This window comes from Osmerus eperlanus, chromosome 12, assembly GCF_963692335.1.
Source record: "Osmerus eperlanus chromosome 12, fOsmEpe2.1, whole genome shotgun sequence".
Taxonomy (NCBI): Eukaryota; Metazoa; Chordata; class Actinopteri; order Osmeriformes; family Osmeridae; genus Osmerus; species Osmerus eperlanus.
Genome location: NC_085029.1, coordinates 6412177 through 6439573, shown reverse-complemented (window position 1 = coordinate 6439573; position 27397 = coordinate 6412177). Strand labels below are relative to the sequence as shown.

Genomic DNA, 27397 nt, shown 5'->3' with positions numbered 1-27397 from the left:
AATGCTGAAAAAATATTCCTATGCGTTTCATATTGTAAACGAATGGAAGATTCATGCTTGCAGAAATTCATGCCGACAAACACGTTTCTGCCCCTTTTTTGTGCGTCAGGTGGACCAAGCTATTGGCCTTTGTTCAGAAATGCACAACATCAAAGACGCCATATATGAAAATAAGAAGAAGCTGGAGGGGATAGGAGAAGATTATCAGATTCAGGTGAGACGTGCAGTACATTACAGCTGCCGTGTTGTTTTCTAAATCTACTAAATCGGCATGACAGCCCTTTATCCACTGTAAGGTGCTCAGCCCATCAGAGCTGTGAATGTGTTATGACCTGAGAGCAGTGTTAGTGCTGTACCTGCACACCTTTTGGAAATGAGACAGGAGGAGATCAAAGCAGTACGGACAACAGCTTGCCTTTTCAGACTGCACTCCTGGATCTTAACCGTGGCCAGCCAATTAGGCGTAACACGTATACAAGCTGACAAGAAGTCCAACGGGGGCTGGGATTAATGTGAACAATTTCAAACTAGCTAGCACTATGTTGAAGGGTCTAATGTCTTGTCATCTCTACCAGGGAAGCAGTACCAAAGACTACTTTCTTCAGCGAACAATGCAGAGCTTGGAGCGTTACTTTTATTTGATAGTGTTCAACGCGTACCTCCACGAACAGGTTAGACTCATTATTGCACCTCGTCCTGAACGGTTTGATCATTTTGCTCACGTAGTCGTATGAAAATTAAATATTTGTTTTTAGTTTTTGTTTGTTTCATTAACGGTATGTTGTCTCTGTGTGGCGTCTGGCAGTATCCTCTGGCGTTTGCGTGTAACTTCAGCCAGTGGATGTGTGCACACGCGTGGGTGTACAGGCTCCTGGCCTGTATGGACCTGTCTGGGATGTCTGCCCCCGCCGACCTTGTCACCAGAGGGGCACGCGTCCTGGTAACCTCCCATACTTTCTCTTTACTGTCCAAAATGGACCCATGTTTTGGAATACATTTGTAACAAATAAATACATTAAAAGTTTTTAATGTATTTTTAATATAGGTGTTCTAAACAAATGGGTTTGTAAGTTGACTGTGTATGTGTGTGTGTGTGTGTGCAGGTTGCTGATGAGTACTTGGCCCCAGATGTGCTCAGCACCATGAAAGAGATGAAGGTTGCCAATTTCAGACGCGTGCCCAAAATGCCAATCTACGGGATGGCACAGCCCACAGCAGAGGTAAAATCTCCAAGCAACACAGAATATTACGATAGATGATGCAATGTACAATAATAAAGGTTAATATTGTAGGGGATACCTTTGCATTCTAGAGATTGACTGAAACCAACTGAACGCATTACGTTTAATGGGCCATAACTGCTGTCCAAACGTTTGTGTGTTTGTCTGTGTCTGTGCGCAGGCAACGGCTGCAGTGTTGGCCCACCTGACGGACGAGAAGCGTAAACACAGCCACGTTCTCTGGGTAAACCTGCAGGAGGAGCTGGTGCTGGAGGGGAATGGACAGGTGTTCATCCCCAGAGAGCCCTCCTGTCTGGACCAGGACATCTCTGTCCCAGCCTCTGACACCCAGCAACTGGAGGTGACCAACTCTTAAAACATTTTCAATTTCATTCTTACCTGTTCACTTTTTGCATGACACCCAAGTCAAATCCACTGGATCTTACTGTAGGTATCTCTGTTATATTGATTGATCTCTCAACAATTGGTAGATTCTAACCTACAGCTACATCTTGGAAAGCAAAGAGCTGCTATGTGTGTGTGCCATGTTTTCCTGACAATAATGCACCCCCCACTCACCCACCCATCCACCTCCCTTGTCCTCAGAAACTAGAGACAGCCCTGAAGGAGGAGATCCTGAGGGCCCAGAAGTGGTTGGAGGTGATCCTGGAGCAGGAGAAGCAGATGAAGATGTTCAAGAACTGCCTGACGGTGCAGGAGGTGTTCAGCCAGCAGGAGAGCGTTCACCAGGGCCTCATTTACAGACGCATCCCCCTTGACGACTGCAGCGCGCCCAGAGAGGAGGTAACGTCTGGCAGACGTGCACACACACACACACTTTCTTGTCTGACTTCATGATCAATAAAAACCAGAGACAAGCCCAAATCAAAGAAAATTTATTAAAGCCAACTAAAAGAGCATCCCTACTGCAGACAGTTTTTGTGAATGCGCTGCCGTGGCGTGTTGTTTTTCGTCTTTAGTGTGTGTTGTGTTGTGTGTGTGTGTGTATGTGTGTGGAATAGAGATACAGTATGAAGCTCCCCCTAGTGGTACAAGGTGTTACATGTAACCACTGATTGTGAGCTCAGTGTTGTGTGTGTGCGTGTGGTGTAACTCTCCTCAGGACTTCGACAAGCTAATGGAGGCCATGAAGTCTACCTTGGCAGAGGACTCCCACTCGGCCTTTGTCTTCAACTGCTCCAACGGCAAGGGCAGGACCACCACAGCCATGGTCATGGCCGCTCTCACTCTCTGGCACTTCAACGTAAGGGGCTGCTTGAAACACAACATTGAGTCCAGGGGCTAGAGGAGGATTCTGAGGATTATTATTTTATTTTTTTTGGAATTCATTCTGAAGTTGTTCTTTATCCGTTAAATAGAGTAAAAGTTAATTCATATAAAATGGCCATTTTGACAGAGCATTGTTGATGCCCTATTTCTCTATGTAGGGCTTCCCTGAATTTGGCGATGATGAGATAGTGAGTGTTCCCGATGCCAAGTACACCAAGGGGGAATTTGAGGTAGGTAACGCTCTTGCTTCTATTGTATTCTGCCACTCTTGTTTTTGGGATGGAGGAACATCTGGTGGTGATATCCTGTTTGGATATCAACCGTCTGGTGTGTGGTTTAGCTGTTTCCCACCACAAAACGGAGCATGGAATATCCCTGCGCTTTGTACAGCTTCCCCTCGCACCCAAAGACTGAAAATAGACAAACAAATACAGAGGCCATATTCATTCTACTGAAATAGTCCCTCTGAAAGCCAGCGGGGGGGGAAGGGGGGGGGGGGGGTGCTTCACCAGAGTTCGACCGTGAATCAGCGCTGTCTTAATGGAACCTGCTGGGTCAGTGTTTAGAGCTGTAAACATGGCCACTGTGAAAGAGGCCAGACTCGGCAGGCTTGGCTCACAACGGCCGCATACCGTTCACAGGGGCCCAAGAGGGGCCAGTGTCTGGGACACGCAGGGTGGTTGCCATGGGAAACTTCTGGTTCAGTTCTAGCCGCGCTCCGCGAGGTGAGGTGTGACTCTATTGTGCTGTTCTGACGCCTCAGTGAATCGTGCGCAGCCTGGTAAATGCCGCCCACAGTGAAATGCTGGGCTGTCTGTGGAAACCTTAGGACTCAGTCAACCACGATATGGAGACGGTAATGTTGGTGTTTCCCAGTGTATATCTGTATAGTTTTGTTATGTACTGTACACGTGTGCAGACTGATGTTTTCATCATGAACTGTATGTCCCAAATAGCCTTTCATCTGTTCAATCTGGGACATTACCATTAAATGTGATATCTTTCATTTTTACTCTCTCGCTCCCCCCCCCTCTCTATGCGCACACACACACACACACACAATATATATATTATATATATATACACAAAATAAACGCAGTATCCCAATCAACGTCTGTAAAATCAAAGCAGTTTAACCGAAAACACAAACGGATGCACACAGAATTCCATGTCAGTGCACTTTTCTGAGCTTGCCAAATAGCCACTGCAGCACGCACACAGAAGTCCAGGGGCCTCATGTATAAAGGATTGTGCAGCTTTCATACCAGAAGATGGCGTACGGCCAAAACTCGAAAAGTACCTACGCACAGAAATATTCACATTTATAGAACCGGTCGTACGCCAGGTCCTGCACACCTTTCCTTTATAAATCACAATCAACGTGACATTGACCGCACGTGAACGAGCCACTGACCCCGCCTTGCCTCCTCCCATAAATGAATATGCAGATGGACTATAAATGTGCTCCTGAGGTCATTTCTTTGTCTGAATTACCGTATTTCTTTGAATAAACGCCGCCCTCGAATAAACGCCGCACCAAAAATGAACGTTATTTAATACACGCCGCGGCGTTTATTCGAAGAAATAGGGTGACTGTGAGATCGAGGTTCTGACAACAGAGGTGGAGGCGAGAAAATGTGTCCTGTTTCTCGGCCTGTCATCAGGTATTAGGGTTAGCGTAACATGCATTTCCTGAGTGATTTTGTCGTTCGTTTGACACCCTCAAGTTTAACATGTTATTAAGTGGTGGCGGATTAAACAGAAGGCTATATAGCATTTCCCGTTTTGGGTTTTGGCATTTTGGTGTGATCATCCACATTAATGATCAAACTTTTATTTTTATGTTTTTTGAATAGTCAACGTCATAAACGTAGTAGTGGAAACTTTATTTTGTAATGTTTGGTAAGTTTCGGCACTTTTCAGTTAGAATTCGCCATGTTACAGAGCCAGACAAGACTTTGCGGACGGTCCGCACATTCTCACATCTGCTCAAAAGTTTCCGTGACGGGCCGCACATTCTCACGTCAAGTAAATCTTTATACATCACAAAATGTGCGTGAAAACCAGCGTACGCAATCTTTTTGTGCGTACGCAACGTTTATACATGAGGCCCCAGGTGTTGGACTCGGCACACAAGTCAGAATTGAGGTAGTCTAAGAAAACATTAAAAAACTAAAGAAAGTTTCTAACTGATAGGCCTACCGATCATCTTATTTTGACTAAAACATAAAAAAATATTACATGAAGCTAAAAAAAACAAAACAGTATTTGCGCTCAAATGAATGCGAAAGAAATGTCCGTGCTCGCATTAACTATGGATGTCCCTTCCAAAGCTGATATCAAACTTGCATCCCTTAACTGTTGTATAGTGGGTTAAGCAAAGGGAGTTTCTATAGCCTAGTAGTGCATTGTGCAAGCAAGCTTGAAAGAAAAAACTGATATTAATAGGGGCCTGTGCCCCAGTAGAGTTTTATGTCTAACAACGCCCCTGCCGAGGGCTGTGGATAGTGGGTGCTGATGTCACTGTTTGGCTGACGCAAATTGTTGTGGGGTTACAGGGTTTGGCCTGCAGGTCTGGTCTGGTCATGCGTACATACTGTAAGACTGGGTCTACTGGGCCAGCTCCAGTAGGTTAACAACACATTGCATAAACAGGTGGGATGAGGCTCGACACTCCTTCCCACCAAAATCAGGTCATGACTAATAGCTGGCTCAGTTGGCAGCCACTTGGGTCATGCTGATTGTGAATGCTTCGCACCAGCTGGTGCACAGTTTCCACTACTAACTAATGTTTCTCTTAAACTTTCCAAAAGACCAAGGTCGTTTTTTTTAAGGATTTAAAGTAGTTTTTTGTGTGTTTAGTGTTGTCACGGTACCAACATTTCAGTAGTTACATGTACATTTATTCATTTAGCAGATGCTTTTATCCAAAGCGACTTCAAAGAGAGAGCTTTACAAAAGTGCATAGGTCACTGATCATAACAACGAGATAGCCCCAACATTGCGGGTAGCCAAAACATGAAGCATACATTGTGAAAAACCAAATAAATGCCAAAGGCCAGAACCACAAGAGCATGTAGTTAAACAAGTTACAATTAAACAACATGAACCTCAAAAGTGCAAGAGTGTACCAGAAGAAAAGCAAGCAACAGTTACCAATACCAGTGAAATTTCACGGTACCCCCATACCATTTTCGATACCTAAGCAAAAAACTAAAATAGGTTACTGAACAACTCTCATTTGTTGACAGTAACAGTCACCTACAATATCTAAGGCTGAAGCCAAATTACAGTATGACAACAGCAGAACATTAATACAGACTGAGTGATTAAGCGAACTCAGCAGATGTCTTAGAGATCATTTGTAGAGCTAAAAAATCTGAACAAAAAATCTAAAATCTGCCTCACACCCAAAGTATTTCCATGTGGCTCTTCCACTTTTCTTGTTGACAGCCTTTAGTGGGGCCTCTGCAGCATTAGCTGCTTGTCCAGTGTTGCCAATTTAGCAACTTTGTCGCTAAATGTAGCGACTATTCACCTTCCCTAGTGACAAAAAAAATAAAAATTGAGCAATAAATCTAGCGACTCTTAGCACATTTTCAGAGAGCCACTTGCGACTTTTGTGAGATGTTTTTTGCCACACAGTGCTTGTCAGCATCCGACTCGGTACCGTGTCGGTTCCAGTACCGACACGGTACAGGAATACAGTTTTTTGTGACAACGCTGAGTGTGTGTGTGTGTGTGTGTGTATGTGTGTCCAGGTAGTGATGCAGCTGGTGCGCCTGTTGCCGGATGGCCACAGGATGAAGAGAGAGGTGGACATGGCCCTGGACTCAGTCAGTGAGACCATGACCCCCATGCACTACCACCTGAGGGAGATCATCATCTGCACCTACAGACAGGTAGGGGGCGACACACACACTCACAGAGCTCCTCTACTGAATTGGTGACAGTTACATGGCCTCACCAAACCTATATGGGTGTAGCATTAATCATGCAAATACATTTGAATGACTCATTCCACAAAATTTGGGTTCTTTTCAATTGAGGTAAAGATGAAGTAGCAAAGGTCTTGAATGACCCAGTTGCTGCACATGGAGTTGCTGCAGTTCCTCCTGATGTCCCATAGATGGTGGTAAAATCCTATTCTGGTAGTTGAAGCTCCGGTCGAAGACTTTTGAATAGAACTGACCCAGCATTAACTGTATGTGATAAACCATGAGCATTAGTCAGTTGTTAAGTACCAGTAATGCATTTAAATGTCCCCTAGCAGCAAGTGAATCACGTCACATCCTCACACTTCCCTTTCTGTTTGGCTCAAGGGTTTGTTGATACCACAGAATGGAAACGTACAAGCTGTTTTTCTAGAGCTATTGATTACCTGAGGGACTTTGAGAAATTAGTTCCCTATTTTGTTAAACGGCTTGTAAACCCATTGTTTTCCAGTCTCTTGGGGGCTGAGAAATCAAGTTTTCGATTCTATGAAACAAATGCTATCAATGATAGCGTTGCCTCTGTCCTGTCTGTGTAGATTTAGTTTGTGACGGTGTAGGCGGCTACACTGGAGGCAGCAGTTTGGACAGGACCCCTGCTCTGTTTTAGCCATTTGTAATGCAGACTATAATCAATGTGCTTCTGTGCAGTCAGTCAGCTCTGCACATGGGCTAGAGGTACCCAGCCCTGTCTCCACAATATCAATGGGCCTCATTGTCCTACCAGCTCTCTGTCTCTCCCTCCGCCCCCCCCCCCCCCCCACCCCATTCTTCTCTGCCCTTGCTTGGCTCCCTCTTCGCTCTCGCTCGTTCACTCGCTTTCGTTCTTTTTCCCTCTTCTTTCTCGCACTCTTTCTCTATTTGTCAATCGCTCGGTTTCGAGTCCTCCTCTTTCTTTTTGCCTCGGTCTCTCTTGACTCCAACCTCTCATTCCAGCTCTTTCTGGATGTTTCTCAGTTGGTTTAAAATGTATTTGCATCGGCCTTCTGTTCACGGAAGACATGCCCTCTAACTGCTCCACGCGCACCAGTACATCACAAATACACCTTTTCTCTTCATGTATTTTCTCCTTTTTAGGATTAGGTGGTTTATCATTTTTTTTGTTACTTGACGTCATTACATGTGTTGAATGAAGAGTCTTTGTGCTTCCTGCGGAGTGCCTGTCATGGGTGATTATCTCCCAGCCTGTAGCAGGAGGGACCCCCCAGCTTCCTCCCTTCCTTCCCCATTCGGAGCCCCCTTTGCGGGGCGTGCTGAGGTTGGCACCCCTGTTCCCTCCTGGCCTTTGGCCTCAGCGCTGCGCCATCGGGCCCAGGTGATAAACAGTGCCAGATGTGGCTGGACGAGGGGTAAAGAAAAGCAGAGATGGGGGAATGGGGAGCAAGACCCCCCCCCCCTCCTTACATTTACCACCATCTAGCCCCCCCGCACACTGACAGTGGTTGGAAAATGTGTCTTTTATAGACAGAAATTGACCCAAAACCATGAGCGTGTGCTCTTGGAGCAGGCTCAGGGGGTCGGGTCTGTTCTCAAGGCTTAAGCGGGGGTTGGGGAAGATGGGGGGGGGGGGGGGGGGATTGGTATTCACTGTAAATCCCTTTTGCCGACCACACGTGACGCACAGTTCCAGACGGGTCTTCGGTGGTCAGCGGGGAGTCCCAGCCAAGGCACACTCCCTTGGTCTGGGGGGGCGCCTTCATACATCCTCCCCCTCCCCTCCTCCTTCACCCTCTCTGCAGCAGAATCAGCTGGAGGACCCTTTCTCTGTAATGAGGAGCTGGTGGAGTATGCTTTGTCCACAATTTGTCTTGTAACTAGTGAAAATCTGTCTTTTTCTTAAACTGTAACCCTCCAAGTTCATAGGAGACAATATAACATAGGAAACCCAGCAGTCAGTCCAGTCCTGTCAACATTTTGTGAATGGAGGGAAAGATCCAATTTTTGGATCAAAATGATCTGTCCTTAGCAAGCAACAGCTATTTTGATTTCCCTCTGTGCATCCCATGCTGGGAACACAAACACCAATTATTCCCATCCCTGCCGAGAAAGTCCTCTCGGAGTGAATGAAAAGCCGACCACGCTCTGTGTGCGTTACTTAAAGAAAGGCCCTCATGGTTTGGACGGCGCAGCGGAAAAATATTTTCAGAAAGGGGAGAATGTTGTGAGCAGGTTTTTTGAGGCTAGGTAACGGACGTCACCGGGAAAGCAAGGATTGGAGCCCTGGATTTTGAAGGGGAGGGGGGGGGGAGACTTGGGGAGAGAGGGAACTAAATGATATGGTGCACAGATAGCTAAGCTACAGAATGAATAAACCAAATTGAGCAGTCAATTGGAGCAGTTTGATCAAAAATAATATATACTGTATATATATCTACTTTTTTTAAATTATCCCTCATGGACCAGCAGCCTTTCACCCTTGTGTAGCGTTCTGGGTGGGAGCTGATGTCCGAGGGCAACATTGGGGTAAAGGACCTTTCACTCTCCTGAAACAGGTTCTTATGCCCGAAGTGCATAAGAGCCCGAGAAAGAAAGGGCCTCTCAGTTGAGTGTAGAGGGGCTTGAGAAGGGGGTGGGGGGGGGTAGGACTTGGGGTGGCAGGCAGGCTTGTTTTTATTTCTAATTCCCAGTCTTTTACATGCTACTGCCAATGGCAATATTTGTGGTAGCAGTCCACGAAGAGGACTTATTTGGGCCAGGATCAGGTTGCCTGGTTCTTCAAATCGAGTTTGAGCAGGTGCAACCAGGTGAACATTTCGGGCGTTTGAGCAGAGTCTCATTTAGTTCCAGATTGTAGGGACTTCTGCCAATGGTGACCCTTGGCTACTGTTCAGTGGCACTGCAAAGGCCTCTAATGTGGGGGACAAATTCTGTGGGGATAAACAATCTATTCCCCTGGGATAAACGGTGTGTGCGTGCCTGGGGAAGGAGGGGTGAGGTTTGGAGGGGGCTGTGAGTTCAGCAGTTGGCAGTGGGGCGCACAGCTGCTAACAGCCTGTTGCTTTTTAAGAGTGTATTTATTTGAATAATTTTAGTTACAGCCACAGCCCCATCTTTCAAACTAGTAAAACCTTTCCTTTTTTGTTTTCTGGATGTGATGAGTGCTGCTCTTCAAAAATATGCCAGTTACTGTCTTTGGAGTTTACGTGGAATATCCTATTGACTTATTTTTGTAAACCCCACCCCCACCAATTAATTTGTTTGTTCTATTTCATTGTAGAGCTCTGATTGGATCGGAATGTTAGTACAATATTCAAATATCACATCCACACTGTGGCTGAAACTGCTTTTAAAATGACAGTTGGAATCTGCCTGAGCCCTTAGGCAGCCCAATTTGGGGCACATCAGTCGTTGTGAGAACCCTCTCCACCCAGATGGATTATTTATGATGGACATAGCTCCAGGACCCTCATATCTAATAGGATTATGAAAGCCAACCAAAATTGCCATTAGAGAATAATCAAACCACAAACCTAATCAATATTCATGTTCCTGTTGGAAAAATATTGTGGTGAGCTTGTCAGGATGTTTACAGAGCATAAATGAAGGTACTAATGACAATAATAAAATGTGACAAAAAAACACAAAGGAAAAAGTTATGGAGCGCTGCCATGTGCCTGAATGCAGCCTGTGTGTGTGTCAGAAGTTGTGTCCCGCACAAACACACAAACCCACACACTTATCATTACTGGTAACATAGTCTAGTCTAGTGTGCCTTCCTCCCTACTCTCTGCCTATGTCCCTAACACTGTCCCTGATCACTTTGGTGACCTTTACAAACATGTCCTGGTCGATCCCTTCACAACTGCCCCCGCTCCACCCCATGCCCTGACCTTGTGCGCCTCCCCCCTCCCTCCACACCCTCCACCTCCCCACCTCAGGAAATGCTCCTGGACTGCATTGGTGCGCTACATGGAGGGACTGCCATTTCCTGCCCCCACACAGTAAAACCTATCATTGTCCTGGCCTGGAGAGACCAGGAATAACAACATTTCAAACCGTGCCTGAGTGTTTAAGCCTGCCCCTGGTAACCGCGGTCATGCCGTTCGAGGGATCCTGCAAAGCCCAGTGTTCGTTTTCCCAAAATGTAAAATTAGCCACAGCTCGCCACGAGCCTCATTCTCCGACACCAGCCTGCCGACAGTGTTCAACCGGCGTCAAACAAACGCCTATAGGAATAGAACTGGAATCTCCACTGCCGAAAGACATTAAATGCCAACCATTCGGGACACGTAGAAGTCATGACTGGGTCGTGTTGCGCCAGGAATGACGCTTTTACAATGTTCCCAGCCGAGAGCCGTGTTTCATACGTGAGGACAGTTGAGCCCCTACAGGTGCAGGCTGTTTTAACGCCGCCATAACCACCTCCAGTGACGGCCAGGCAACCAGCAGGACCAGACTAAATCTAAATAACCCTCCAAACATGAGAAACAACAGTGATTTCCACATGGCAATCCTGTCAATTTCGGCACTACTAAAATGACTGCCCTTTCAGTAATCCTTGTTTATTGCTAATAATGTGCTCTATGAGTTTGTGTATGGATAAAGATGTGATCGCGTGATGCGCCGTGGAGTAGATGATCTGTAGCTGTTGGATCCTCAATTCAATACTCCCACAGCGAGACCAGCACATTCCCCAGAGATACCAAGCTGGGGAAAACAGAAGTTGACGTGAAAATTCTGAGCATGGTGCCTGCCTCCGAAATACCAAAATGACCCACAAATTCAGCTGTCACTGCCAAAGCTAATTAAGAATTTAATTAACACCCAATAGAACTGCATTGATCACAGAGCTTGCCAGTGGGTTCCTAGTTATACTGTGCTTACTGTTTCTCTGAGCCTGTGCCGAGTGCCAGGTTGTACTGAGGGGCAAGTGATATCAAAGTGAGCTATGGTGTTTCTGTGGTATTTAGATAATGCCGTGTTTCACAGATACCCATGCAGGACTGAGCTAGGCCATACACTGTCATTCGGAGCTGGAGTTGGATGTTTACGAAAGAAAATTACATCTGAGTAGGTTGATACACCCCAGCAAGTTAAATTTTTGCTCAAAACCCGTGGAGGTAGAATTATAGTCACAGAAGAACCACCCTTTCATGTCAGCCATTACCTGTTGTTTACTGTACGCAGTCTTTAGCTATACAGAGTATCCAGACAGCCATATCTATCTGAACTGACACAGCTGCTGCTCGGCTTCTCCTGACGTGGAAAAACTAAGGGGGGGGGGGGAGTGAGTGTGTGTGTGGGTGGGTGGGTGGTGGTGGTGGGGGTCGGAATCTGTAAAAAGCATTAACGTAAAGGCATCTCCATCTCCTGTCCTGGCCGACTGCTCCTTTTAAAAAGCAGCTCCGGGTACTACCGTGATCCATAAAGATCAGCCCTGCGGCTTGAGTCCACATGATATATAGCTTTGATTATAATGCTACCGGCTGACTCGGCCAGATGGGTTAGCCTCTTGAGAAATGGCAGCGTTTATAAAAAAAAAGAAAAGAAAATTGGCTGTGTGCGCAGGTGTTTTTGACTGTGTGTGTTTGTTGGTGTGTTCACGTGTCCATCTCTCTCCCAAACCTCGCTGGGCTTTTAGGGATCGTTTTTTATTCTGAAAGAGCCCACACTAGCTGCCTGTCTGTGGTAGATTACGGGTCTTCCAGCCACCCTGCTCTCCTGTCTCCCTGATTTGTGGTTCCCTGCATGCTGGCCTGGTGCGCCTCCTGTCCTCCCAAAACTATGCTTTAGGCCCATGGATCAAACTCCTACATGGAATACAATTCACAAGTTAACAACCGGACACGCATGAGAATCGAGCTTGTTCTTCATTGGGTAAACACCTTCTGTAAACATTGACGGTAATGAAGAAATATGGGGCGTCTAGTCACTCCTCAGTCATACCGGCTCTTGCGGTCCCAGTAATTACATTGTAGAGACAGCATGGCTGCTCATCCCTGGGATGATAATTCAGTTAAGAACTCCAACACAGAAAATGCACGTTTGTGGTCCACTTCTATATAGTTTTTACTGTCAAACTACAACAATCTGAATGCAAGGAAAAGAGAAAGAGGGGAGAGTGGGGTGGAGTGGCAGGCGGGTGGGCGGGCTTTTATGAATGCCCGTGCCATCCCCTAATGAAACAATGGAGGGGAAGGGATTTCATTGTCTTGGAGGAGAGACAATAGAAGGTCTTGATGACTGGAGCTTCCGGACCAGGCACTTGCATCCACCACAGTGTGTGCTCCACGGCATGGCAAGCTGACTCATCAAATCGATGCAAAGCCACAGTTTGACCCCCCACGAACCCAAACTTTAAATAGCCATCAGCGCTGTTGCCCATTCGAGACGGCTTTTCAAGTCACCCTACACCGGTTGTTAATCACGGGCCAGAAATTAAATGGACAAGGAAGGGTGACTCTTCCTTCCCTTGCGGGGGTGCCAGTGGAGGTTTGGGGTGCTTTTAAACCTCCCTTGAATGGGGCCCTGGCCACGTATGTGATTCATGGGAGAATGGAGTAGAATAGAGTAGAAATCGATATTGTTCACTAAAGTGAAAATGTTCCTTTGGCCGTCATGGCATGCTGCACACACAAAGAAGGATGGCTGTGTTTACTGCTGTCATTGTGGGGGGAGTCTTTATTGTGACATCACCTGAATTGACGTATGCAAATGTCCACAATGTACGAAGGAGCACGTGTGGATTGATTCTGAGGATATTGGTAATCTGGTAAATGGCACGTTTCCTTTTGTGTTAGGTGGAACATGAGACACTGTCAATACAGATTTCGCTCTCTCTCTCATACACACTCAGTTTGAGTGTCGTTTGCAGCGATTTTAGAAATACATTGGATCCCCCTCTGTTTTGATTAAGTGGTGTCGTATTGAACCCAGGAGGGCATCTCTTTTTGGGTTTCAGCTCCAGGAGGCTTGGCAAGAAGCAGCACCACATTTGCAAGGCACCTCTCCCCTCCAATCAGAGTAAAGAGGCCTTGACTCCACAGCAGACAGGTCTCTCTGGAGTACGGACTTGAAGAGGGGGGAGTTGGCTGAGTCGTGGGGTGGGGGGTTGAGGCAGGGTTGGGCTGCGCTCAGCCTTGGGGTGGGAGATATCCTGTATGAGGATTGATGAATGGCTGCTTGTGCGAACCTGGGTGGGAAGGGCTAATATGGAGGAACTTGCATTGGCCTTTTTACCTCGACAACCCCAACGGCTGGTAATTGGCACCATATGTCAGGCAGACAGACCTCTCCTTAGAGCTCACCTCTCAGCCCCATCCCTAGCCTTATTAGCGAAGGGGGGGTGGGGGGAAATGCGTTGCCTTCAACGTTTGGCTGCCCTCCTTCAAATATTCAGCAAGGTCACCGCTCACTCAAACGGCTCAGTTAAAGGCCCTTTTATGGATGAGTCATTCTTTATGAATTTGGAATGACTCTCTGGAAAAGCAGAATATAGAATTATCAAACGTATCCTCAGATTCACCATCCTACAAAAGACGCTATGCATTTCAGAATTAAAATAATTAAAAGTGAATGAAATACCACTTTTGTTCATTGTGAGTAAGTCAGGGACTTTGGATTTTGTCAAACTATTAGGCTTCATTAGTTCTTTTGTGAGTCAAGGATTGCCCATTGGTAAATGCAAAATGCTAATTTTATTGATAGAAATTCCCTTTATAATCAAGCGACTCAACAGTAATTAACACTCATGATATCAAGTTGGCCCTTTGTCATCAATCCAAAGTGAACTCTAGCAGATAATGGTCTGCCTGTGGTCAATTCAGTTGATTGGACATGATTTGGAAAGACACACACTCTTTATAAGGTCCCACAGTTGACAGTGCATGTCAGAGCACAAACCAAGCCATGAAGACCAAGGAATTGTCTGTAGTCCTCCGAGACAGGATTGTATCGGGGCACAGATCTGGGGAGAATAACCCAAGGGTCACTCTGACAGAGCTCTAGCGTTGCTCTGTGGAGAGGAGAACCTTCCAGAAGGACAACCATCTCTGCAACACTCCACCAATCAGGCCTGTATGGTAGTGTGGCCAGACGGAAGCCACTCCTCAGTAAAAGGCACATGACATCCTGCCTGGAGTTTGTCAAAAGGCACCTGAAGGACACTCAGACCATGAGAAACAAGTATCTGGTCTGACGAGACAAAGATTGAACTGAATGCCAAGCATCATGTCTGGAGGAAACCAGGCACCGCTCATCACCTGGGGTCTCATTTATAAAACTGTGCGTAGGATTCATACTAAAAGTTTACATACGTCCAAAAGCCTAAAATGGCGTACGCCAAATAAAATTCAGACAAACCGTGCGTAGGCCGAATTATACTACTTTGTTTTCACGGAGACGGACACAGGGAACGCCCTCCTCGATGTGGAACGCCCTCTCCGAGCCCCTCAGATAGCTCTACGTGCACCTCCTGATTTTCCTGACTATCTGTCCGCTAGTCCGTAATTTTACGGATCCCCCTGGCTGTGATTGGTCCGTATTAAGAACCGCTTGCGTCAGGGGTGGGGGCGGGGTTGCCGTGACCAACAAGACGAACAGAATTCCTTGACCGCCATTGCTGTAAGTTTTTACATTTACATTTAGTCATTTAGCAGACGCTCTTATCCAGAGCGACTTACAGTAAGTACAGGGACATTCCCCCGAGGCAAGTAGGGTGAAGTGCCTTCGTGTGCCAAACGTCATTTGGCACAGCCGGGAATCGAACTGGCAACCTACAGATTACTAGCCCGATTCCCTAACTGCTCAGCCACCCTGACTCTCTTTTACAATTCATATTTCAGCTGAACAGTACATCAGCATCTGAATTAAAATCTGACGAGAAATGGGCAGTGTAGTTGCTGAAAATGTGCTTATTTTATAGATGAAACGGCTTTTTGTAAATTTGCTCCGACTTTTCGATAACCTAGCTAGCATCGGAGTGCAGCGCCACCTACTCTTATGGCCGTGAATTGTTTTCAGCACCCACAGCCTTCGGAGTACAATAAATTCAACGAATCCGGTCAACTCTGTCTGTCCGTAACGGAGTCGGAGTAGCATAAATCGGCTTTAAGCTATGTTCCCTTTATAAATCACAGATTACCCTCAAGTGTAGTTACGTGAATCAGCATCTTATCCCGCCCTGAACACGCCCATTTTTAACCATAAATAGTCAATGCAAAGCACCTGATGAATGCTGATCCAGTATATTAATGACCCTGGCATGCGATTGTTCTTACGTTACGGTGAATCATGGCGACAGGTTGGAAAGAACGAAAAAGCGCAACTTCTCAGACACTGTTAGCCTACTTATAGGCGAGGTGGAGGCCCGTAAACCACATTATTTGGTGGCCGGTGGATCACCAGTTAAAAAAAAACAGTGCAAGTGGCGTCATATGTGCCAGTGATACCCCGAGTCGAGATACCATTTGAAAACAAAAGCATTTTGTTATGAACAGTATTAAAGTTTGGACTGATAACGAGGACGTAGTGTAGCGATTGCGCGGGAGCTTAACTGGTGTATTTCCAGTTTTTGACATATGATATATGCACATTATTAAATAAATATATTTAGTGATACACTGTGTTCTGCAGTTAGCCTATCTAAAGGTAGGAAATGTGATATTATCCTGTATTCCATGCAGTCGGGGCATCTCCTCCTCCTGCACCCATAGTGGATGTGATGGAGACAGTTCTGAATTTTGATTTAAGATTTGAGTTGGATTTTACTAGGTGCTTATGGAACAATTATCACTCAGTGCAAGCGCAAATAACACTGCTGGATTTAATCTTCATGATAATGATGATATGGAGTGAAAAACGTGTGTGAGGAAAACAAAATATATAAATATTACGAGTAATCGTTCTTCCCACATTTACTTTCTGCAGTCTGACTACAGTACGGTCATCTGCATTGCCAATTCCCACTGTCTCCAAAATGTGCGTAGGCCTACGCATGGGTCAGAGTTTGCGTGGAGGACCGCACATTCTCCCGCACATTCTCCCATCAAGTTTGTTTTTTATCAATCACAACCTTTTGCGTGGGAAGACCAGGGGTCTCATTTATAAATGAGACCCCTGGTCAATACCATCCCTACAGTGAAGCATGGTGGTGGCAGGATCATTTTTCAGCGGCAGGAACTGGGACACTAGTCAGGATCGAGGCAAAGATGAATGAAGGAATGTACCAAGGCATCCTTGATGAAAAGCTGCCCAGAGCGCTCTGGACCTCTCACTGGGGTGAACGACCCTAAGCACACAGCCAAGATTACAAAGGAGTGGCTTTCGGACAACTCTGTGATGTCCTTGAGTGGCCCAGCTAGAGCCCATACTTGATTGAACATCTCTGGAGAGATCTGAAGATGGCTGTGCACCGACGCTCCCCATCCAACCTGATAAAGCTTGAGAGGTTCTGCAAGAATGGGAGACACTGCCCAAAAATAAGTGTGCCAAGCTTGTAGCATCATACTCAAAATACTTGAGGCTGTAATTTCTGCCAAAGGTGCTTCAACAAAGTATTGAGCAAAGGCTGTGAATACGTATGTACACGTTATATTTCTGTTCTTAATTTTTGCAAATCTATAAAAAATATTAAACAAACTTTTTTCACTTTGTCATTATGGGGGATTATGTGTAGAATTTTGAGAGAAAAAATGAGTTGAATCAATTTTGGAATAAGGCTGTAATATAACAAAGTGTGGAAAAAGTGAAGCGCTGTGAATACTTTCCATATGCACTGTATGTGTGTGTGGTTGATCTGTGGAGCTCAGGAACGGTGTGGATTAAGGGGGGTAGCCAGGAGAAGGTGATGCGTGCCTGAGGGAAGTTACTGGGAGAGCCCACCTGCCTGGGTCTCAACACTGCTCTCGGCATGTGAACAAGGGAGGTAGACCTGGGGTCCAGAGCAGGATTCACCTGTCAAGAGCGTGTCTACCCAGAGCTCAACGCATAATGTTTGTAAAGCATCAGCTACTGGGATATATAGACACTGCCGTGGTAAATGCACAACGGGCAGTGTTTAGAATGTGTTGTAGAACAACACACAGTCGTTTTGAACAAGTGCAAATTTACAATTGCTGTGACTACTTACGACCATGCAATTATTGGAGACCGCCTGACAGTGAGCAATAGAGTTGCTAGTTTCGGCAAAATGTTATTGTATTGGCACTCCTCATATATGATTGCATAGTATTCTATTCATGTGATAACACTCCCAATGGCTTCACGACTACTGTCACTCCTCTCTGAGCCTCTTCTACAATATGTTGGATCAGCATGTCTTGGTATATCTCTGTCTCTAACACTGCTCTATTTGTAGGAGGGATTTAAGTTTGTGCCGGTCTGAGTACAAAGGAAGCTCTTTCTCCTGAATGTTTGCCGGGTGATAAAACACAGCCCCACCTCCCCCATGTTCTGCTTTCCCAACATCCACATTGACTTCCTGTAGAACTCCACATACAGCTCCAGCCCCAGCCTCAACATAGCTCCAGAGGCTGTCAGTTATAACACCTTTGACCGTAAACATAGGAGGCTGTCCATCCTGCTCCCTTAGTCCTCGAAGGCCCAGGGTGCACAGAAAGGTTATCCCCTGGCTCTTTAGGCCCCCCCGGATTAGATGGCACCACTTCCTTGACTTCCCATCCAGACCTTATTTGTGAGTCCATCTGCCTTTAGTGCGAAAAGCAATTTATCTGAGCAGTCAACCATGTGAATGCATGAAGATTTCTGAACTGTGTGGATGTGTGTGCCTGTAGCCGTGTCGGTCTGACACGTTCCTGTCTGAAACCACGACTGGGCAGATGAGGGGCTTCAGGTCCCTTCGGTCCCTTCAGGTAGGGTGTGTGTGTGTTTAATGGGTTTCTTTTTGACGGAAACACATTAAAATGCCCACCCCTCATGGCGCTTCATGTGTTCCCTCACATGTGAAATGGAAGGAACCTAGCATCTCCATTCTGCTCCACTTCCTGGACATTGTTCTCCTTGAGGAATGGGTGATAGTGGTGGTGGTGGTAGTGGAGATCATGTGACCGGTCCATCTGGTCTCTTCTGAAAACACTCCCAAAGTGTGACCAGTGTGTCATAATTCACTCAGCATAAAGATATACCCCCAACCTCTGGTTCATGTCCACACACTGGACTAAGACTGACTGCTTCCAATTGTCTGTGGCTGTTATGTTTATTCCTATTTAGAAAATGCCAGACCCCTTTTTTTAAGTGTGATTACATAACCCACCAGATGGAACAGATGAAGCGGCCTCAGTTTTTTTTTTAATGGTAGAACCTGAACCTCTTTTTGGTGTTCAAATTCCTCTAAAATATGAGAGTGGGCTGCAGACGTCTCTTGTAGAGGCAGTGGAGCATGGAAGTCACGTTTGCAAGAGCATATCACCTCCCACTTGCTGTCTTTGAGTGTTACATTTGTATTAATCAATATACTATGGCAGTGCCTGAGCCCGTTATGCAGCCAGTGACTGAGGTGTCAGTTACTGTAGTTGTTTTAGTGTTAACTTGTAGTTTGTGCACACGGGTAAAGTTTCACATTTCAATTAAAGATATTACTGCACATAAGCATGGATTATCAGTAAATGTGAACTGAAAAGTTCTGAAAAAGTATCCACTTTTTATTGTTTTGTGAGTTAACTAGCCAGCATTTGTTTTGAATAAGCTTCTTTTGAATAAGCTTCTTTCAAAAGGTTATCTTTATGAATGAAATGCTCAGCCAAACATTGTCACTGCACATCCTTGGGTCTTGATCAAGACAACAATTTGTCAACTTCAAAGAGTGCCTGGTTCTCGAGATAATCAAGACACAGAAACGGAAACGCACACAGACTGAAAGATAGGGATTCCTGTAATTATAGTTAAATGTTTGCCTGTTGGAATCCTTGTGTGTGTGGGTGTGCGCACACGCCTGTTGTTATTCGAGTGTGGGTTTTGCAGTGGTGGATCTGGCAGGTGGGAAAACCTTCACTTCTGGATAATCTGTCTTCGTGTGTGCACGTGTGTGGGGGAGGGGTGTCTGTTATGGTGTGTGGAGTGTGAGCATGTGCCAGAGTGTTATGAAGTTGGGTGTCTGGCAGTAGCCTGAGCACAGATGGCTGCCAGGCATAGGCACAGTGCTGTTTTCCAGCCAAGGAGAACCGAGAGGGCCCAATGCGATCCCTGGAGCCCCCCGGGAGTACAGGGCACCCAGGGTGATCAGGGCTTTCCAGTATTCACCTGCTCCTCAGTGCACTCAGAATCCAGCCACGGGGCTATGTATATGCTGGAAAATATGTGTGTGTGTATGAATTTGTGCATGCACGTTTCTTTTATTCCATCCAGCGCCCCCTGATAGTTCAACGAGAAACGTCTGTAGAACGTTCCACTGCCTTCCGACTTGAATGCTTGAAAAACTGGGACCCCTTCATTGCTGTTGGGAAGCAGATACTGAATCCCCCCCCCCCTTCTCTCTTTCTTATGCATCATTCCAGAGTGGAGTGAATCAGTTCACAAATTCATTTGGGACCTAGCGCCCCACCTGCCCACCTACTTTGCAAGGACTGGGACTGGGTGCCCTTTGTGATGGTGGTAACCTTATCAAAAGTCGTTTTATCAGGCTTGATGTGCTTAGTGGTCCCGATGTGAGTTGCTCATACTGAATGCAGCGCATCTTGGATGTGGCTGACGTGTTGCTGGGTCTTGATTCCAATATTCCCCGATCTAAATCCCCTCACTGCTCTCACCAGCACTATACCCCCCCCCCCCCCCCCCCCTACTGTCTATGTTGCAGCTGTGAGGCCGACCTAGCCTCTAAAAATACTCCTGAGAGTATATGACACAAAGCCAGGCTGTGTGTCATGGCATAGGCCCAGAGCAATCAAGGCTCCAGAAAGGCTCACTTCTGACATTGACTCACCATCCCAGAGTAGCCTTTTTTGGCACAATGACATCATTACACAAGTAGGGCTGGGAATTGCAAGGGACCTCACGATACGATGTTATTGCGATACTTTGGTGCCGATATGATACATATTGCGATTCTTTCTGTGTTGTGATTTGTATTTTTTTGTTTTTATATCAATAGACTAGGCTATGATAAACAGTTTTCCTTTCAAATACAATATTTTCCCCAATACATTGAATACTATAACAGACCACATTAATCATTTAATTTCAAGCTTTCCACATTTTATTACTGGAAGTTCAATTTGAATGTTAACCATATTTAGCCTAAACCAAGGCCAAGCAGCACAACACAGTGAATGGACTATTATTAATCTGTGTAACAGTGTTACATTTAACATTTGTACTGTAACAACTACCGTATTTTTCGGAAATAAAGCCACAGCTTGTACCCCGATTTTACAGTTTTATTGTGGTTGTACGGCTTATATTTTGAAGCGGTTTATAGCCCGGTTTTGGAACAAAAAAGTGGCTTCGTCCCCCAAGATCACCGTGCAGCTAATTTAATGCTCAACACTTGAACGGGGGCTTATTACTTGAAAGAGGAGTTATTTCTACTGTGTCGTCTCAGTTACACTATCAGGGCTTGGAAATACAGTGACTTGCTAAAGTAGGCAAATGGCTAGTAGAACATAACATTTCATAATAATTTCAGTTAATCAAACAGCTGCAAGACCCAGTGAAATGTTATACAGCTAGCAAACTAACGCTAGCATTGCTAACGACATTGGCTAATTCAACTTCGATAGTGTAAACAAGCTCTTTGTAGGTTAGTTTTAGATATAACTGTATATGGTCGTGTGGACCATACAAGATACGGACGCGGTCTCTTTTCACAACTTGTATTTTCCCACTGCTCTTCTTGACGTCGCCATTCGAACAACCCTCACTGACTTCACGTAATGCTTACGTCAGCATCCTGCCTACGGCAACTCCCGAGGAACAAAACACCCTTAGGCTATCCTCAGGATTTGCAAGCTAGCTAAACTTATACTATATCTAAAATAATTTTGTAGACATAACAATGGATTTTGCCAATAAATGAGTGACTTGGCTTTATTTCTGGACATATTATCCAAAACTGAAGTGTGTTACACAATGCTGTAAGATCGCCTTGGTACCCAGATTGCCCCGCGGCAAGCTACGAAGTTAAGGGCATTAGTTTAGTTAGATAAGCATTGTTTGGAGTTCTATTGTTGTGTTTGTTTTGTTTTGATATGTGTAATGCTATGGTCTGTAGTTTAGATCATTTGATTGTTCACCCTGATTGGGAATGTTGTCTAGTTAGATGGCTATCCAAGCTGTCCAATGGTAAAGTGTTTCTGGGTAAATAAACAGTTGTGAGCATTGATCCGCTCAACGCTAGCCCGCGCTACGGTATCTTTTTCCTGTTTTAAAGTGTGGCCTATATTCCAGTGCGGCCTGAACTTCGATTTACAAACACAAATCTCCCATTCTGTTGGATGCGGCTAATAGAAAATGCGGCTTATTTTCCGAAAAATACGGTACCGAATAATATAGCTTTTGAACACTCCATACAGAAATGGACACAAAACAAGTGCATTTGGCATTTTAACAATAATAAAAACAACAATTAAAATTTGTAAATCGATGTATAAAAGCTTAAACAAATTAATTGTTCTACATTTGGCTTTTCTGAAGAAAATAATGATGCTACATATTCAATTACTTGGAAATGTTAAGATTTTTGTGAAGGAACAAAAGCTAGTCAACATGCTCTGGGGTTAGGTAACTCCTTTGTGCTGTCACAACGTCCCCTGCTGTAGAGAAAACCCGCTCTGCTGAGACACTTGTCCCAGGGACACACAGGTACCTCTTGGCCAGCTTGGAGATTAAAGGATATTCACTGTGTTGCTCTTTCCACCAGTTCAACGGGTCACCTGTCAAGGGAAACGCAGTGGCTTCATGCTACCTTTTTACCTGTTCCTCTGCTCTGTCATATGTAGACTTCTCTGGTGCCGCCCTGACAACTTCACCAAAAGCATAGCCAAGTAACTCAGCCAGTGCACAGGAGGTCCTTCTTTTTTTAGGACGTGGATGCGATGTGGGGTCTGCCTGGACAGTGGGTTGATTTGGTTCACCCTCTGTGAGCATCTTGGGTTCCAACACTTGCTGGGTACAACAATTTAAACTTAATTTGGAACTGTCTGTATGATTCCATCCATCCATCATCTGCCGCTTTTCCGGGGGTCGGGTCGCGGGGGCAGCAACCTAAGCTGTATAATTCATATTTGAAAATATTTTCCTTGGGAAATCACACACACACCATCCTTGGGAAATTTGTAACACTAAATAATTTTGAATTTGGTCATGACGGTAATGAAATACAACTGTAATAATATAATTGATTTTTTTTTTCTCATTTAATTTAAATAAATTATTACTAAAATTTGAGTAATTTACTTAAATATCCTGATGGGATGATGATATCCATGATCCTGATGACTCGGTCATCTGTCCCATACAGCTTCAGCAACCATTCTGCTGTGTGCTTCTTGTTTCTCCTCCTCAGATAGGAAGGTCAGGGCTTTAAATCTTTGATCCAGTGCTTTGGCCATGTAAAGTGTGTTTTTCTCCACAACACTGGCATATCTCTTCTGGAGGTCTTCCTTGAATGCTATTTTTATATATTTTGCAATTGGTTTATCTCCAAGAGTCTCGTTTGTGTCTTGCAACAAAATTTGAATGCAAGGGTGCAATAACTGACAGTGTGTCTCCTCCGACATAATGCACATAGCCACTTTCATTGGCTTTAGGGCCTGCATAAACTCTTTTTAAACGCATTTAAGATGTCAAACTCGTATAAAGTGCAGATATTCCCCTTTTCATTTTTTGGGATTGGAGACAGTAGAGCGGCAGTGACAGCTGGCTGTTGTTCTAGAAATCTTTTGAAAATATCATAAGCACTTTTCCATCTTGCATTGTTTTTTTCACTCAAATGAAAGTAACCTTTTTTAGTTTTCATGGCTTAAAGGGGTCATTGACTGGCTTTTTTGGGTATTTCACAGCGTTCCTTAAGGTCTAGGGTATGTAAAATTCCCTAGACCTTCATTTTCAGCCCAACATTGGTTGGGCTGAAAATGGCCCGGGTGCTGTTCTATGAGCCCTGATGCATCCTGTGAAATAGCCCTGGGAAAAATAACAAGAGGTTTTCTCCTTTTATGGTATGCTCATGAATATATAGATGAGCTGCGGAGCAAAGACACAACATGGCCAACAGCACTCACTGAAACATCGAAGGTGGAGACTTGAAATAAAAACGTACAAATAATTCTATTGTGTCTACACAACACTGTTTTCAACAGATTGACTAGATATGATTTGAAATGATAACGTTACGTTAGTCGTTTCCACTTCTGTTGTCAAGGATAACGGGATCGACTTAGGTGGGTAACGTTAGCACTTAGCAAACAAACTATCGTGATTCAACTCAGCTTCAGTTAGCTCTAGCTATCTTGCTGAAAAATAGATCTGGACAAACATGCATCTTGAATTGTAGATTAACATGACAACCAGTGATGACCACTTTTTTCAGTAACGAGTAATCTAACGCGTTACTATTTCCAAACCAGTAATCAGATTAAAGTTACTTGTCCAAGTCACTGTGTGTTACTATTTTGTAATTAGGCTAATAGTAAAATATATATTTGATTTCTTCATGCGTCTCTGGGAGTTAAGCCTATGCGACAATTAAGTCACGTTTTCAGCACGAGGGTCACGTCACGTGTATATACATAGACCTACCACTCAGCGACACAAACAACAATGTAGCAGGAGAGAGAGAGATGCGCATTTTCGAGTTGGAAATACAATCACTATTTTGAGTATTTGTCAGCTAAAGATGGAAATATCAAGTTTTGTTGTACACTCTGTGCTGGTGGCGACAAAGTGCTATCAAGTTACAAAAACACGACGTCAAATTTGAAGAAACATTTGGAGTCGCAGCACTGCACAGTCAAACTTATAGAGCCGGTTGTCAATAGGTGTGTTCGACTTCATGCAGCACCGGCGGCGCCTTGAAGTTGAGAATGCCATTGGCTGCTTCAAGTCAGCTGGGCTGCAGGTGGCTGCAGGCGGCGCCGGCGCTGCATGAAGTCGAACACACCTATTTTTTTGTTGAGGAGGCGGGGGTGTTGTCGGCAGCTGCTGAATGTAACTAATAAAGTAACTTGTAATCTAACTTAGTTACTTTTAAAATCAAGTAACTTGTAGAGTAACTAAGTTACTTTTAAAATCAAGTAATGTGTAACGTAACTAAGTTACTTTTTCAAAGTAACTGTGGCAACACTGATGACAACACGGGTTATTTATTTGAATGAAACAGTCAGGAACATGAAATAACGATAGCCCCATTGCCAATAAACTAAATCATCACACATTCTACCGATACTAGATACAGGCAGGATACGTTAGCATTGCTAATAACTGTTAGCGACAACATCATACTACAGCTTGCAGTTGTGATGAACATAAGGTTGGAACAGCACCTCTTTACAGCAACAGGTTCATAGCAAATCCTGCTTTACATTGTCCCAGGTTTTCAAAACTGTCCTCGGTGATCCCTGTGCAGTGTCGAACTGCACAGGGATCTTTTCATAGACAAACATCACAGCCCGTCGAGTGTTTGGTTCCTTAGGAAGACTCTGAAAAGTGTCAGCATTCTCTGTACAGCCTGGAACACTGCATTTACAATTGTCCATTTTCAATATCCTTTAAAAACTTCCAAACTTTCTCCTTTGTAATTCCCGTGGAAGTACACAGAGCAGCGCACAGCTAAACTAGTGTCTGAGATCCTGGGCTAGAACACCAGAGGGCTGGTCTGTATGTAATGTTGGGGTGTGATAAAGGTGATGCTACATTTGTGATGTCACAAATTCAGCTTTTTCGTAACCGATCATTTTACAGCTGCAGTTTCAAGTTGTGAGATTTAGATAGGAAAGAGGTGTCAATGGTTCTCTGTATGTCCATTTTACCCACCGAACTATGACAAGGTAAAATCTGTTTTGCAATCAATGACCCCTTTAAAATAACGTTGATTTTTGGATTTGAGAATCGATGTTTAAATTGCCAAAAATAGTATCGCGATACGTCACTGTATCAATTCCCCCCCATCCCTATACACAAGGTTATTCAGCAGAATGGGGCACTATACAATAAGATTTCAAAGAATACCTCTGATTATCTGTAGTCGTCTGATTGCTAGGTTACGGTTGGTTAGTAATGGCTGACTCTTTACCGCGTGGGATTAGAAGTGGGTTAGGTGCTCATAATTATTGAAGGACTGGAAAACTGCTTTAAAGGCAGGGTACGTAATGCTGTGTAGAATCACTTTTTGTTATATTTGCTGAAATAAAATGTACATTCTGAGAGCAACCATTACATTTAAAGGTTTGACAGTAACATTTTATAAATCTGATATCTGTGTGCATCACAGGACTGTAATAAACACTACCAATCAATAAGGTCGGACTGGCACTAATGATTCAACGGCATTCAGACCGAATGCAATGATTGGATGGGCTACTTGTCTGTCTGTCTACCTAACTCCCGGCAGTAGTCAGGGAGTGCGTTGAAGGGAAAGGGGTGCCATATTTTGGTTTCAATCCTTTCGAACTCAAGCCAAAATTGAGAGGTTCCCAGACTTACCTATCCTGCTTTTAATGATGCAACGTGTCCAATTGAGAACACATGTTTTTACTTCTACGACATTGAGAGCATGAGAAGATAATGTTACCGTGATACTGAAGGTCCATGTGCCTAATTGCTTCCTCTTACCTGAAATGGTTGAGAGATATTCTGCGTCGCCATGTGTTCACTCCAGCTTCAGTCACAATGCATGAACATATTAGGATCATTCAAGCCTCTCTCATGATTGATAATGCAGTACCACCCTTAACTGGTGCAGCATCTGGTGAGGAAGACACATTGTGTGTGGAATTCCTTGAATCCCCAAAGCTCAAGTTACTGCTGCGTGCGGTTAACTCACTGTTCTTGCATTGAGCCCACCATTGGCTTATGGTGCCCTGTCATATAAAATGAGGACAGAGGCTAACACCATCCCTTGTCCACAATTCAATTCACTTAATTAAACCCAAAGGAAATTTAAGCAAGCAGGTAACACAGTGTGCACAGTTACTGAATAAGTAAAGACAAATGCATAGAATAAACACATTTTGCAGCAAAGAAGTAACAGAATAAAATAAGCAGTTGAATCTGGAAAATGGGTTTCTTGTTAATGGAATGATGCTAATGCTGCACGTGGGACATCTGTATTGGGTAAAGAAAGTGTCGTAAAGTCTTAAAATCAGTGGTATAAAAGCCTTTCAAAGCATCATCTGACAATTTCAATGGCATCAAACAACTTTCTAAACCACTTTGATACTGTCTTGTTGTTTGTTTTTGTTTGTTAGGCTTTACCCTTTGAGTTGCTTGAGTTTACATAAGGTATGTATAGGGGAAACGCATCCTTTTCTTGATAAAGTTCTCTCGTGGGGTACTGTGAAGATCATTTCTCCATTTGATCTCCTTACAGCATATTTCACTTTTCTCATTGGGAGGAAATGTTGTCGTGCTTAAAGGGAAAGATATATCATTATGCCTCCCAGACCTCTTATGTGTCCGTTCCACACTATTCATTAGTAGCAGCCATGTGTTTTTCTGTGCAGAGGGATCAGTTGGCAATCGAACAAAAATGAATTACAAATTCACTGTACATTCTGATTTTTCTGATGCCATGAGCATATTCAATTTTACAAGAAACACCTGGTTAAGCGTCTCTTTATTGCATATAAATACACCTTTGGAGATTAAAGACAAATCCTAAGGGCAACACAGACACTGGACTCTTTTAAGACTGGCGTTTCTTACTTTTTAAATCTATTTTATTATAGTTTGTTTTTAACTATGTTTTACTATGTACTGTGGCACTCTGAGATTCAGAATGTAGAGTGT

At 44.4% G+C, this 27397-nt stretch overlaps 1 protein-coding gene across 3 annotated transcripts in view; it reads left to right on the top strand.

The window, feature by feature from the left end:
- The window catches only part of pald1a (phosphatase domain containing paladin 1a), a 57155-nt gene that overhangs the window by 14874 nt on the left and 14884 nt on the right, over nt 1-27397 (top strand). For all 3 annotated transcript variants that reach the window (XM_062475583.1, XM_062475584.1, XM_062475582.1), the window contains exons 10-18: nt 110-214; nt 576-671; nt 806-940; nt 1104-1220; nt 1402-1581; nt 1827-2024; nt 2344-2484; nt 2669-2744; nt 6276-6412. In XM_062475583.1, the coding sequence (XP_062331567.1) occupies nt 110-214; nt 576-671; nt 806-940; nt 1104-1220; nt 1402-1581; nt 1827-2024; nt 2344-2484; nt 2669-2744; nt 6276-6412 (1185 nt within the window). The remainder of the gene's footprint in view (nt 1-109; nt 215-575; nt 672-805; nt 941-1103; nt 1221-1401; nt 1582-1826; nt 2025-2343; nt 2485-2668; nt 2745-6275; nt 6413-27397) is intronic.